The sequence below is a fragment of the Eleginops maclovinus genome, chromosome 10, assembly GCF_036324505.1.
Source record: "Eleginops maclovinus isolate JMC-PN-2008 ecotype Puerto Natales chromosome 10, JC_Emac_rtc_rv5, whole genome shotgun sequence".
Classification (NCBI taxonomy): domain Eukaryota; kingdom Metazoa; phylum Chordata; class Actinopteri; order Perciformes; family Eleginopidae; genus Eleginops; species Eleginops maclovinus.
The window spans coordinates 22,072,762-22,087,469 of record NC_086358.1 but is presented as its reverse complement, the minus strand read 5'-3'; the positions used below and the strand labels follow the sequence as shown (position 1 = coordinate 22,087,469).

General features: G+C 43.5%; 1 protein-coding gene across 15 annotated transcripts in view; it reads right to left on the bottom strand.

The window, feature by feature from the left end:
• The window catches only part of LOC134870801 (protein shisa-6), an 82,401-nt gene extending 75,521 nt beyond the window's left edge, over nt 1-6,880 (bottom strand). For 9 of the 15 annotated variants that reach the window (XM_063893216.1, XM_063893218.1, XM_063893223.1 and 6 more), the window contains exons 1-4: nt 6,802-6,880; nt 5,549-6,422; nt 3,983-4,143; nt 3,042-3,146 (exon numbers count right to left, since the gene is read on the bottom strand). In XM_063893216.1, the coding sequence (XP_063749286.1) occupies nt 3,042-3,146; nt 3,983-4,143; nt 5,549-6,078 (796 nt within the window). In that variant the 5' untranslated portion in view covers nt 6,079-6,422; nt 6,802-6,880. Of the gene's footprint in view, nt 1-3,041; nt 3,147-3,982; nt 4,144-5,548; nt 6,533-6,801 lie in introns of those variants that run through there. The other 6 variants (XM_063893221.1, XM_063893222.1, XM_063893229.1 and 3 more) reach the window with 2 other exon arrangements.
• Nucleotides 6,881-14,708: the final 7,828 nt, after the last annotated feature.

Here is a 14,708-nt window from a genome sequence, read left to right as displayed (position 1 = left end):
AGGGGGCTGTGAAGCTTGAAAACACAGTGCTTGGTTTTCCATCATGTTCTCTGTGTTCCTGTGTCTTTTCATCATATCAAATGGAGAACTTTCGAATGGATGAGAGGGGTGGAAAAGTGAACCATGCTCGCGACCATAGTGCAACGATCCTCAGAAAAAAAGCAATATATTTTCCACCAGCAGCCTACCAATGCTCTTTGAACTCAATCACAGCCTCTCTGCTCTGCTGTCAGCGCTGCAGAGACAATCTGCTGGGCTTATTTTCCCATTCAATCATACTAGCAATTTTGTGTGTGACAGGAACGCCTTTGTTGTCTCCCTTTGTCACCTTTGTCATTAGTAGGCCTCTTCACGACACACTGTAACAACCCTTACATGTAAGAGACCCTTCAAAAGCAATCCTCTTTGTTCCTCCTGCTCCCGTTCGCAGCTCATTAAGGTGAGGTAGCATGAGGCACCTGCAGGGGAAGGCTACGCATTGTGAATTTATCGTCCTTGATACAAAGAAAAGCGTGACTTTCACCTTAACGACGCACCGAACTGCTGCTGAGGATTCATGTGGTAATACTTTTCAATCACATTACAGGGACTTCTTCACTGAACCTACATCTCTGAGTGGGAATAATAAGGTCATTATATTATGAACGGAATTGAGGGTGGGACTGTGTGCCTGGCATTGTGGAGGTTATCTAAATCAAAGGTCGATTAAGCTTTAACACAGACCATCATTTACATGGTTTACTGATTGTATAGCATTTTCAGATTCCGATGGGCTTGAGTGGACCTGTAGCGCACATCGTCTCCATGAAGCCGTTCGACTGGAGCTCTGCATCGCATATATCCATATCTTTATATTCCTCTTCTAATAAATAACATTTTGGCAAAAAGATAGCCTTTTGCTTGCCCTCCTGAAACTATTGGTGCAGCCACACCAGCTCATAATGAACAGGCACAGATATGTTGATAGACACACACACACACACACACACACACACACACACACACACACACACACACACACACACACACACACACACACACACACAGGCCAAAGTTCCAGCTGTATAATAAGGGCCAGTAACGAGATACAGGGCAGGAGGAAAGTAGGTGGGGTCTCATCCATGCTGAGGAGCACTGGAGGAAGCTTCTATTAGACATATTGAAGCAGTCAGCATGGAAGTGTTGTTAAAATACGAGTGACCATCTGACCAATAGGGAGCCACAGGGTCGTCACAGTGGTGATGTCATACCGCCACAATTCAACTTATAATTGTGTGTGTGTGTGTGTGTGTGTGTGTGTGTGTGTGTGTGTGTGTGTGTGTGTGTGTGTGTGTGTGTGTGGCTGTACATTTGAACATCATCATGCTTCTTTCTTGCCTATTTGGGTTCTTCTGGTGCTATAGGAAGGATTTTTTTGTTTCTGCAAACTGTGACAGCAGAAGCAGCTACTCTCTGCACAACCTCAAAACTATTTTCCATCATCCTGAACATTAAGAAAGTGTCAAAGAGGAAACCAAGCAATACTTTAAAGAGGAAACTCTTTCCCTGTGGTGTCTGGTAAATAAATCAACTTCATCTGAAGCGAGCCGTGGGCCACACTGCATTACTCACACACAGTAATGTTTACTTAACCAGATGCGACCTCCTGAGCAGGTATCTACTCCTTCCTTCCACAGGCGACTGTTGTTGTGGCCCTGGGTGCTCTGTGTTTAAACCCTGACCTAGAAGAGGAACTGGGCACGTAGCATTGCAGAGTGGATGCAAATAAAAATAGCAGCACTTGGGCTGGTATCATATTATGCTGAGTCTTTTACTTTAGGATCTGTTATTTTAAAACTATATATCGCTCTTAAAATGCAGGAAAGTTTTGCAGTGCACCAAAGAAATTCATGTCACTACATGAATATGAAAAAAATAAATGAGTATGTATTTTAAGAATTCAGCCTAAACAAATCTGAGGATGAAAGACAAGACTGTCTGCTGAGAGTGTCTGCATGGTGAGGGTCAGAGGAGGACTGGACCTGAGTCCCACTTTGGACATAAGTTGATAAGATTTCCCCTGATTTAAAGTGTCTGAAAAAGCCTCTGTATATGAAGTGCCATTCATGACTCAAGCCGAGGATCACCCCCCCAAGAGGCCTACCTCCCCGCTCTGTGCATAATGCCCATTAAGGCATACATGAATATGCATTTTTCTATGAGTGCGAGTGGGCTTACTCTCCACAGAACCTTAGAGCCACTGGAGGCATGGTGCGGAGCTCTCCGTTTATCTGCACACATTAACCACGCTTTGCTAAGAGTGTCACTGCCTTTCATGTCCGGCCCCATCAGGAGAAAGGGAGGCTTGGCTGTGGTTGTGTTTTCTTTGCAGTTATTGTGTACAAAGAGGCAAAACCATCTAAGCCTACTACCAGATATACAGATAAATTGATGCCAACCTTTACTGAGAATAAATGCATGCAAGGTCGAACTGAAGGCAGCCTGCCATGTGCAGCTGCGTATCAACCTCCCTCTGCAGGGCAGGATCCCGAGCGATAGAATAGAGTGGTGCTGCGTATGAGAGGAGAGAGGTCGCAACACTGAGCAGCAAGGAACGGTTCCAAGCATTTGATGGACAGCGATGTGGCAGAAATAGGCCAACTTTACATGACAAGAGTCTGAATGCACAATATATTATTTAAAGAACAACACACAAAAATATTTAGATGTCCTGTAGCTCCAATCCACGGTAACACTGCAGGAACTGTTCGAGCTGCTGTGTGCTGCACAACACTCAGAAGCAAACATCCTTATTTACATCCCATAATGCCCTGGGAACTTTAATCAACATAAACAATGTTTAATCAATATGTAAATATTTACATGTCTGAATAATCACAGTGGGTATTAGTTACAATCTGTTGTGGGAACATACTTTTAGATCCACTGGTCAGACTGCCGTGGGATTATTTCACATCTTTTAAAGAATACATCATGTGCATGAATCTCTTAGAAGCATATCATTGGCTTAAAGGCGTGTTATTTTATATATATTTCTTAACTGTGACTTTCCGTTTGTTCAGTTACAGCAGGCTGCTGAGGACATCTTCTTGATCCGAAGCGGGTACATTTTATGTTCCAAAGGGCCGACAGGAAACTGATCCTTTCTAGGTAACAGTGAGGACGAGACAGTAAGGGAGTGCACTGGAAATACAATATCTTGGTGCTTGTATAAATAGATGTTTTTCCTAAACCAAGAATAATCTGCATTCTGGATGTTTGAAGAACATTATTGAAAAGAATACAAGGAGAATGATTGCAGTAATTACACAAAGGCAGAGTGCAGAGAATGTTGTGCCTCTAATATCTCTGTGTCATGAACAAAAGCAAAAGCTATTTTATGATCTCCTAAAATATGACAAAAGTGCAAAATCTCCAAAATGTTTTTGGAAAAATAAATTCTGTTATTCGGAAAAAACCCGTAAACCCGAAAAGATTTCACTGGACATGGAGGATTCACTCAGGAATGATTGTCTTTTCGTCTTTGGATCTGATAACACCTCTCTGTAGAGCAACCTGTCTGTCTTGGACTCCTGTTTCTCCTGCAAAGTTTGCAGCTATAATTCACATTTATGCTCCATACCTGTTCTCTGAATCGCGGGTTGAATCATCCCTTGTGTGCTGCATCTAATTCACCCTGATTGATGGAGAGGACATCCCTTCAGCCTGCCAGAGACAGCAGGGCTGCACTATGCTGCCAGCCTGTAATTATCTCCACTAGCAGGCCCCTCTTTTCCTCTGTCACTCTCTCTTTTCCCCTCAAATCGGATGATTACTGGATGTTAACATTGGAGATAACACTGCTGAAAGGGGTGAGCACAGTGGGTGCTTTTTGGAGAAGAGTGCCAAATGCTGCATGGAAAACATCAATGTACCCCAAATGCTTTAGACACATTGAGGAGGATGTGTGCCAGAGGGAAGACTGGTGAGTGAGAGGACTTACCGTGGTTGGACTTGGAGCTGTGGACAGGGGTGTAGTGGTTCTTGGAGGAGGTTCTGACTGGTGTGTTGTCTTTGGGTGAGCCGTTCATCGCTGCAAAGTTCTCACAGTCATATTGCGATATGGGGATGGGCCCCTGCTGCCGCAGGATGTCTGCAAGGGCCCTGGAAAGCGAAAAGACAAGAATGACTGTTACCACTGCACTATGTTAGTCTGGCAGTGCAGCTGAACTTGTTAAAATGAAGTGATAGCGTGTCTGTTTTGTCATGCAGAAGGCTGCTAATCGTTCAGACAGTTTGTGCTATCATGGTTCAGCAGGGCTGCTGTGTTTCGTTCATTTTTTATTCTGGGAATACGACAAATGTTCATTTGCAAGAGAGACAACATTTGATGTGTTAGTATCTTGTCTAATTGGGTTGAATTTGAATGTGTTTCAGACCGCACCAGGTGCATATGGAAGGAAAGAGCCCTCGAGGGAGGAGAGTGGAAGAGAGGGAGATGTAATCATGATGAAAGAAAGTTCACAAAGTGTTTATTTGCTTTTTTCTGCCATTGCTTTGGAGAAATTATATCTAATTAGTTTTGCATTGCTGCGGCAATTCAAAGCTTTTTGTACCACAAATGTGTCATCTAACCATAACCTTTGCTTTTATATTCATATTTTAATTTCACTGCACCCCTCCCGCCATTCCCGTTCCTTCACTGTGTGCAGCGGTGCGTGCATGTCACACGACCTTGATACAGCCCAACGTTAACACTATCCATTATTCACAGTCTTTAGATTGCTCATGTGTTGAATTATACATCCAATAAAAAAAGCTATTCAATCTTGAGGAAATAATGTGTGTCAGCATTGTTTTTGATGGAGCTGCAGCACAACATGTGGTCCTCCGTGCTGAAGCCCCAGGAGGGAGTAGAGCCAGCTGAGGAGGTGAGATGCAATCTTTGGAAACAATATCCCATCTCTGCTCACCATTCTGGACAGATCCCCACATGAACACAGCAGACCATGTGCTGGGGGGGGGCAAGTTTATCGGCTAATGGGATTCAAATATGCATGATGTTATTGTTTCCCAGCTGATTGTAAAAGAATATTGTATATGCTAACAAATACCGCATATACATGTTGCCCTCCTCTATCCAACACAAAACAACTCTCTCTCTCTCTCTCTCTGCAGACTACACACTCACTGGAAGAGTTGTTTTATTGTTTATCGTATCCACTTCTTTGGGTTTTTACATCAGCTGCACATCCAACAGAATCTGATCTGAATAGCGCCTGTCCTAGTGTCAGTCTGAATAATCCTTTATGACATCAGGAATAAACACACACTTTAGCTACAACTAGGTGGTATTATGGTACATTGGAAACTACTGCTCTTAAAATGACTCCAAGCATGTTTCGTACACGAGACCTTTGACCCTGTCTGCAAGGAGCTCCGGTCTGTCTCTGTGTGTTTGTGAACCTTACAAAGGAGAGAACATTTCAAAGAACAGATGGAGTGTGCTTCAAACACATTGCAATCATTCTCACGTAATATGTAATTTTCAACTGTGCATCCCACTCACCTGTGAATATTCATCTCCTGAGGGGGCTCTGTGGCTTTGTCGTATGCGACTTTGACTGACACCCCCAGCACTATGATGAAGGCTATTACCCCACAGGTGATGTACACCGCCGTGTTGGTCTGATCCATGCTCGGATCATATGTTTCCCCGGTCGGGATGGGGGACGGGACCGCGGTCTGAACCCACGGCGGTGTTTGGTAATTCTTGCAGGCTTTCTGGTCCAGCCGGTCTTTCTTGTACTCGCAGCAGAAGCGCAGGTAGCACGTCCCGCAGCAGTACCGGTGGTTCGTGTTGTTGCACTCGAACATTTTGTCATACTGCCCGCTCACGTCGTAGTAGCCCAGGCATGTGTCGTGGTTGCTGGTGGGCGGCAGCGGCGGGGTCTTCTGCGGGACAGCCGTGGGCACCGCGGTGGCTTTGGGAGGCTTTCGAGGGGGCACCTGCTTGGTTTTTTTCCCGCCTGTAGCTGCGCCCAGCGCGCAAAGAGGGTCCAGGTATATGAGCAGCAACAAAAGGTGCCTTATCCCCATGGTAGTATGAAGACCTAAAGTATTAGGCTGTGTTTTGTCAAGGAGTCTTCAACTCTGGTGAAACATGCACGGGTTTAGACTTGTTTAGCCACCTAGTCTGCCGCTGATGGCTCAGTGTCCGGGGCTGCCGTCATGCTGAAAACAACTCTGCATAGACTGCTGTCAAGGGCATTCCTCTACTGTTAGTATGCCATTGACAAACTAAAGCTCAATGCGACCTAGTGGGGGGCCGTGCCAGGGGAGCCCCATGTCCTGTGTTCCACCCCGGCTCTGAGCTCTCCTCCGCGGTGTGTGAGAGCCGCGTTGTGTCTGTCCGAGGTGCTGATATCTGAAGACAGTCACTTCTGCTCGAGTAAGGGTGTAGAAACAAATAAAGCAAACGGGCTCATTAGATATATTCTCACGTCAGATGCACGTCATTATTAACAAGAAGGCTTTACACGTCTCCATAACTTGACAGATTGGATTCCTGAAAATGATCCTGTGTGAAGTCGTTCGTGCAGTTTGCATGACGCACTCCACTTGATAACACCCACACACACAACAGATTCTTAATGAATGTTCTCTCTGCGCTCAGCATTACACAACCGTCTCTGCATTCAACTCACTGTGGATACAATTACTGTCCATGATTTTATTCACACGATTCTAAAAAATATTGTCATATATTGTGACATTTTTCTGTAATCTTTGAAAGACTGGGAGTGAGAAAAGCCAGCCTACCTCAGTTCGGGGACCCGCTAGGGAGGAGCTCCGTCGGTGTCTCCTTCAGTGAAGAGAATATCAGAGCAGAGAACCTCTCTCACTCCCCCCTCTCTCTCCCTCTCTCTCTCCTTTGCTCCATGCGTGTCGTCTTTCTCCATCCCTCCGCTTCTTACATCATTCTAGTCAAGTATCGAACAGCTGACTGTTACTGTGTGGCAGCTCCATGCCCATGTACAACATCACTTTCAGGATGTCATAATTGTCTCTCAGTTCACAGTTAATGTTCAGTTGAAGTTCAGAGATCATCTGTCACCAAGTAATGGGGGCTCGGTGGGAGTGGGGTAACGGAGAATTGATAGGGCTAAACTACCAGTTCCGCTGCACTGACATGAACCGGAGCTGTTTAGCATACTCCTACATACCATTTTTTTTAAAATCTGCTATGCCACTTTTCCCCGCTGTGGGACTAATAAAGGATTTTTGATCCTGCCACTGTTTCTGCACATGTTGGAGAATTGGGTTGGCAATGAAACCTCTCTGATGGGCGTGGAAGTTGGACTCACATATGCCTGAACACTCCTCTGTTCTAATGATCCTTTGGTAAAATAATATCCATACCCAAATAAGATTTCTTTTTTTTTTTTTAGACAAATGCATCTTCAGAAGTATTCCATAACACCAGAAGGGAGGAGTTAGAATCCTACTTGTGTGGACAAATGATTGGTTAAGTTTCAAATACCAAAAAGGTAGAAAGAAAGACACTCAATACAGCATCCAATATGCGTTGAGCCTCTGCTGTGTGAGTCTTTCTAAATCCCTTTAAAAGGCAGCTCCCAACATGCAGCACTCCCTGTTAAAAAGGCAAGCAGGACACACACCCTTGGGGTTCACTGTTTATATCACTGATCAACCGACATGGAGGCTCTTCATAGGTTTTTTAAATTAAGTATTTCATGTTTGTCCCAAAATGGATTTGTTATCATTAAACCAAAGCCTTCAGACTTTTTGGAAGGAGGTATTTAAATCCCTTAGTGACACCTATATTATGATGATCAAATCCCTCCCTATAATTGCCTCGTTGGTATTTAGTCCCTAGTACACTATGCAGGGCAGTGGTTGCCTTTACTACTTTGTTGGAGATCAGTGCCACCGTCTCATACAGATGGCTAAGAGAGATGACTCGAAGCTTGAAAACATGTTTGCACTCCTGAAAGAGTGACTCTCACTCTCTGCAGTAGGCTGGTTCGCAGTATCTGAAGTAGAAGGCAGCGCTCAGCAGGTCAGGGGGGGAGATCTCTCTGACTCATTAAAACTGCTCCCTCCAACGAGCCATGATGACATGTTCTTATAATTGCAATATGTGCAGGCTCTGAACTCTCTTTGAAATGACCATGGGCAAATCAGAATGCTTCAGATCAGGGCCCCCCATCTGGAATTAGTGACCATTTTCACCAGTCACAATACAGCATTGTAACTACTTTGCACAAGTTTAGTTGTTATTTAAAGAAAAATACTGGCTATATTCTTCTTTTACCTTATTGCCAATACATTCAATGAAGATAATAATACACATCAGGAATGTATCTTTAGTTGTGTGTGTATGTCTCTTCTTCTCCTGTCCTCATAAGTCATTATTTTGACTCCAGGAACAGTTCCTTCTGTCTCACAGACTCACTAGATCACTATATTTAAATGATTCAAGCTAGAGGTGGTTTGGGAAATCACAGTTTTTAAAAACTAAACCAAATATTTCAGCCCCCTTTTGATAGAATTTAATACATTCCCTTCATCCCTAAATATTTCAAGTAAAATACATTTATTCAAAGACAAAGGTTTATTCTGAGCTGATGTTCATTCAAAGAAAAAGAGTTTACTACAGGATGTTGAAAAGTTGCTGCTGCTGCAGATGGAGGTCATGTGGTCACATGACATTGTTTATAAAACAGACAAATCTCAAACCCAAGAAGGACTTCCTTATTGTGGCACTTTTACTGCTGTCATACTCCCCGCTGCTGCTCCGGAGGAAATACTGAAGGAAGGTGGAATGCCAGCTTTCATTAGAGAAAGCATTTCAAAAGCTGCCTGACAGGAACAGTAGGGGCAGCAATGCTTAGCATAAGCATCTTTTTTAATATCACCAGCGGTGTGACTGGCAGCAGGTTAGGGTACCAAATATCCTAATTTAAAGACTGAGCCTTTTCTATTAAACTTAACTCCTGAACGGCTTACACTCCTTCAGTACATCAGGCTGAAGGTGATCGGCTGACTGAGCAGATAGATTTCTCCTTCAGGAGAATGCAGTGAAAAGACATTTGGATCAAAAGCACTTGTTTATTAAATGACTACATATCTAAGGAATCCATTCAATAAAGCTTGACTGAATCACATGCAGAGGACAAGACAATGTGAGCATATTTGTGTCTGAGTCTCAAACCAACAATGCTTCTGATTGGCAGGCTGAGGAGCAGTTGCTTGGTAACCGTGTTTACTATGCCATCCATACTTGTTGTGATGAAAAATTTAAACTCCTCACTACTGAACTATTCTCCGGGACTTCAACATGAGATATAGATGTGCTCTGAGACATATGGATCAGGGCTGGCAGCCTAGCATCAAATACAGGCACACGTGATACAAATGTAGAAGCTTAAGTAAGAACAGAGACCTCTCTGTCCATGTGCCTCCAAACAAACATGTCCTTTAGCTGCTCCGTGAGTGGCTGAAACACATGAAGTCATGTTTTAGCCCAAGTGTTCTACATCTGAGAGCTGCAGTCTGGGACCGACTGGGATGATGTTCCATTAATGTTTAAATCCATTTCTGTTCCTGCAATAAATAGACAGGGGCTCCTCCTGCATGACGCTCCGTGTGCTGCAGTTACTACTCCCTGTTTTTTTCTATGGGTTACTACATATTAACACTTTTGTACCCAACCCTTTTAGGTAGTTAAATTAAAATGAAAGGACAGTTTCCTAATCTGGTATGAGTGAACGGAGGGGCTGGAGTTGATTCAAATCTTATTTGATTGATTAGAAATTATTTTGTTACCCCATCCTGTAGTGTTCTCTTCCGTCCTTCAGTGAGACACTTCTAAAGGTTTGATTTCCATTAATTAAAGAGTAAGGGACTCCAGACGCTGCAGAAATCTGTTAAAAAGCTTCTGCATTTCTGTTTGTGTAGTCATAACTGAGAGTAAAGAACTTCACAGTGACCAGCTGTGCAGAAAAAAGGCCTTTTAACAGATTTTTTGAGTGCCTTGGCTCTCTTTTTTCCTTCTATAATTGTAAGCCTGCAATTATGACTAGCCATGCAGAATAAAGGCTTCAGACACATTTTCTAAGTGCCTTTGATTTTTTTTTGATGACCACCGAAAGACCCTTTTTCATTCCAAAAGGCTTTGGATGTCACAATCGTTGGGCTAGGAAACCCTAACAGATTCTTATTTGTTTATGAAACGACCCAGGACCAGCGCACACTGACTGTCTGAGATGATACCCAGAGTCTAAATGTGGTGGGTACACAAAAGCAAGCTGAGGAAAGACCGTTATTCAGCGGACAAACTTTGCTGTTACACCACTGACTGAATGAAAGCACTGAAGCGTGGCCCTGTCTGAGGCGGACACCATTGTTCTAGACTCCTCTTTCTCTCCAGGGGCCAATCCTTTATACATACCATGTTCTTCTGCCATTATCATGACCCATTTTCTTTTGAAAACTGTTTTCCAAATTACAAAAAGAGCCAAGGCTGTTACAACAGCTTTTAAAAGAACCTGTCCCCTTGAGTTTAACTATGCGTGCTGCTGAGTCCTTACTGCTGAAAGTGCTTTGTCAAGAATTTCTGATAACGCTCTGCTCTCTGTTCACAGTGCTCCAGCTTTGAGCTATAGGCTTTTGGCTGGTGGAGTATCCAGCTGGGCCGGAATTATAGTGTAGCAAATTCGAACCGCGTATCCTAATGTAAGTCATTTAACCCTGCTTTAGTCTCGTATGCTGTTGATGAAAGTGAATGATACACAATGATCCTCTCTGTATGGTCTGCTAATATCAAATGAAACCAATTGTGTGAATTGTCAGTCATTGGAAATACCAAAACATTTAAGCCCTGTCGATATTTCTGTCAGATTTCAGGCATTTGCCAGCTGCCTCCTCAGAATGAGCAGCATGGAAGGTCTGGAGTAACTTGCCAGCTTGCTGTCATCACTTCCCATAACTGTCTTGTTAGGCTAGAATGCTGTCCCTGGCACCAGCACTGGCACACTATAATGTCTCTCTAATTCAAGGCCAGACTTACAACTGAATGAGCCTGTTTGATTTCAGCGTTGGCTTTTGATCAGGGCCATATATTCACAGAGCTCAGTGGTCTGGGTTATAAATGATTATTACTCTAGTTCCGCTTTGTAAAATATAATGAATGGGAGTTAGGGGTGTAGTTTGTGTGCCTGGGGATGATGTCCTCATCAAGAAAGCTTTCTGAAAGCTTGATCACTTACAGGTCATGATAACAGGGGCGGTAGTGGCTCAGTAGGGACTTGGCTCGGGAGCCAGAAGGTCGCCGGTTCTAGTCCCGGAACGCCCTAGCACTACCGAGGTCCCCCTGAGCAATGCACCGTCCCCTACACTGCTCAGTGGCGTACATAATAGCTGCTCCTCATACTAGGATGGGTCAAATGCAAAATCCTGTATTTCCCTATTATAATTTCCTAGCCGGATGACTGGCAGCATTGACTTTATATATATATTACATTCCTACAAAAATATATTTTGAACAAAAAGACAGAAATGTGTTCAACAGGAAGGAAAACAGAACACATTTTTATGTTAAGGTATACATCTGCACACATGCATATTTTTGTCTGAACAGGAGATGAGTCGGATCTGTTTGTGAAAGGGTTTGAGTGAGGAACCAGGAGAGAACGCTGTGCAGCTCGCTGCTGTCTCTCAGTGTCTCAGCTCATTGTTGTTGCTTTCTGGCCCACAGCTCCATTAATGTCATATCCTGACGCAGCAAGCAACTGTCTTCAGCAAAACATCTCTGAACCCACGGCTGTACACTTCCACAAACAGCAGACGGATACAGTTAGCAGCCAGCAGGTGAACACAGCGGAGTGTTTAGCAGCTGAAGAAATAGATCTGTGTTGGAAGGGACCAAAACAGCTGAAGAGAGAGTAAAGATTAGACCTTCATGTAAATGAGTTAACGCTACATTAGTCTGCTGTATGTGTAATGTGACACTTATAATTTGGCCATTAAGCATTTTAACAGCCATTTTCAGACAGTCTCAAATAGAATTAATAATGTTAGTCAACCATATTTGCCATAGAAGCCATTTGTTTCTTTCTTTCAGCATATGCATAGACCCCAATAACCAGGTCTTCTGAATTGCAATTTGAAAAGACCATTCAATAAGTCCCGGTCATAAAAAGCAGACGGCTAATCATAACGTAGCATCAGCCAGCTGCAATCAGGGACCATCCAACCCAGTCTCCCAAAAAAATGTGTAAGAGCTACTAAGTTGGTCTACCAAAATCCCTCTCAAGACGGGACAGCGCTACAATATTTTTCCTATAGATTTCCAATGACCAGTGTCCATGTCACGGGATCGTTTTCTTTCCAGGCGTGAAAAGAAAAAACATGGCGGACACCCAACTTATTTTTAATGGAAAATGCTAATTTGTAGGATAGTTTGGCCATCATAATGCTTTTTGATTACATTTCTAGCGAGAAGTGTATGTGCTACTTTCAGAATCTACGTCCAGTGTAGGAACATGTATGCTATGCGCTCACCCCCTGAAACTGTGAGATTGCTACATCTATCCCCCCATTGAATTTCTATTGACCAGCGTCCATGTCAAGCTATCGTCAATTCTCACGGCGTGAAAACAGTATTCCGGTTATTTTGAGTTGTCACAGTAAATAAGGTGGTTGCTAAGGGCGCTGCTCCCGCTGCATAGTACAGCCGGAATTATTCTCCTAAAACATATATATATATATATATATATATATATATGGAGTATCCAAAGTATACACTATATGAAATAAAATCTAAGAATTCAAACTCACTATAATAGATCAATCTATTACTACAACAGAAACATTTGGGTCATACTATAGTTTATAAACCGTGTGCAAATATATTTAGTATCCTAGCCATGTGAAACTGTTTTAATTTGGGGGTGGTCCTCACATCCTTTAGGGTCGTCCGGAGGCATGTTCCTCCAGGAAGATCCATCCATCCATCTTCTCCCGCTTATCCATCAGGGTCGCGGAGGTAACAGCTCCAGCAGACAGCCCCAAACTTTCCTTTCCCTGGACACATCAACCAGCTCTGACTGGGGGATTCCAAGGCGCTCCCAGGCCAGCGAAGAGATATAATCCCTCCACCTGGTCCTAGGTCTACCCCTCGGTCTCTTGCCCGCTGGACGTGCCTGGAACACCTCCCTAGGGAGGCGCCCAGGTGGCATCCTCACTAGGTGCCCGAACCACCTCAAATGGCTCCTTTCAAAGCAAAGGAGCAGCGGTTCTACTCCGAGTCCCTCCCGGATGACTGAACTTCTCACCTTATCCCTAACGGAGATGCCAGCCACCCTGCGGAGAAATCCCATTTCGGCCGCTTGTATCTGCGATCTCGTTCTTTCGGTCATGACCCATCCTTCATGACCATAGGTGAGGGTAGGAACGAAAATGGCCCGGTAGACAGAGAGCTTTGCCTTCTGGCTCAGCTCTCTTTTTGTCACAACGGTGCGGTAAAGCGACTGCAGTATGCTGCCTCATTCCCTACCTGGAGTGGACAGTCCATCGGTTTCCTGCTGAGAACCATGGCCACGAACCGATCCAGTGAGTCCTGAAGGTCACAGACTGATGAAGCCATTAGGACCACATCATCTGCAAAAAGCAGTGGTGCAATCACAAACAAGATTGGTGACAAAGCGCAGCCCTGGCAGAGGCCAACCTTCACGGGAAATCGGTCCGACTTGCTACCGAGGACCCGGACACAGCTCTCGCTTTGACAGTACAGAGATTGGATGGCCCTGAGTAGAGACCCCCTCACCCCATACTCCCGCAGCACCTCCCACAGTATCTCCCTGGGAACCCGGTCATACGCCTTCTCCAAATCCACAAAGGACATGTAGACCGGCTGAGCGTACTCCCAGGCCCCCTCCAGGATCCTTGTGAGAGTAAAAAGCTGGTCCGTCGTTCCACGACCAGGACGAAAACCACATGGTTCCTCCTTAATCTGAGGAAGATCTTTTATTTATTTTGAGGTTACATGAATCACTCTGGTGCACTTTGAGAGCAAAATTAAGAGATTAGATCTGTGGATACATGCCTCATAATTTATATAAAACAGAACTGTATATATTTCAACAATCAAAAAACCATTAGAATATGGTCACAACCAATAACATACTGCACCATAGCCAATAAAAACTCATTTAAACTTGTTTATCCTTTATATTTGTAAGAGTGTGTCTGAATCTGTGTCAGGTTCATGCTGCATTAAATATTACAAATCTGCCGTAGTTCTTTATTTATAGAGCCCAGATTAAAAGACTTTTGGACAAACTCCACAGTTAAACTGAATGCATAACATATATCAACGTCTTTAATTTCTCCTCACACAATACGTCTCCTTGCAGTATCAAATCATTTGGCTGGCTTTCATATTTAATCAAATCGGTAGAAAGTCTATATAATTTTTTTCTAAAAACTGTAATCGCAACTCCTTTTGTGCAAACCAAAAAGAAACTACAAAGATGTTGTTTTTTTTGCATAATGGTGCACAGTTGATATAATGGGACTTTTTAAAAGATATTATTGATTTTCTTTGGATTAAAGAATATAAATACTGAGTTGAGAGTATAGGGTTAGGGTTACCATTAAATGACTGAACATATGTATATTTATATATATATATATATATATAT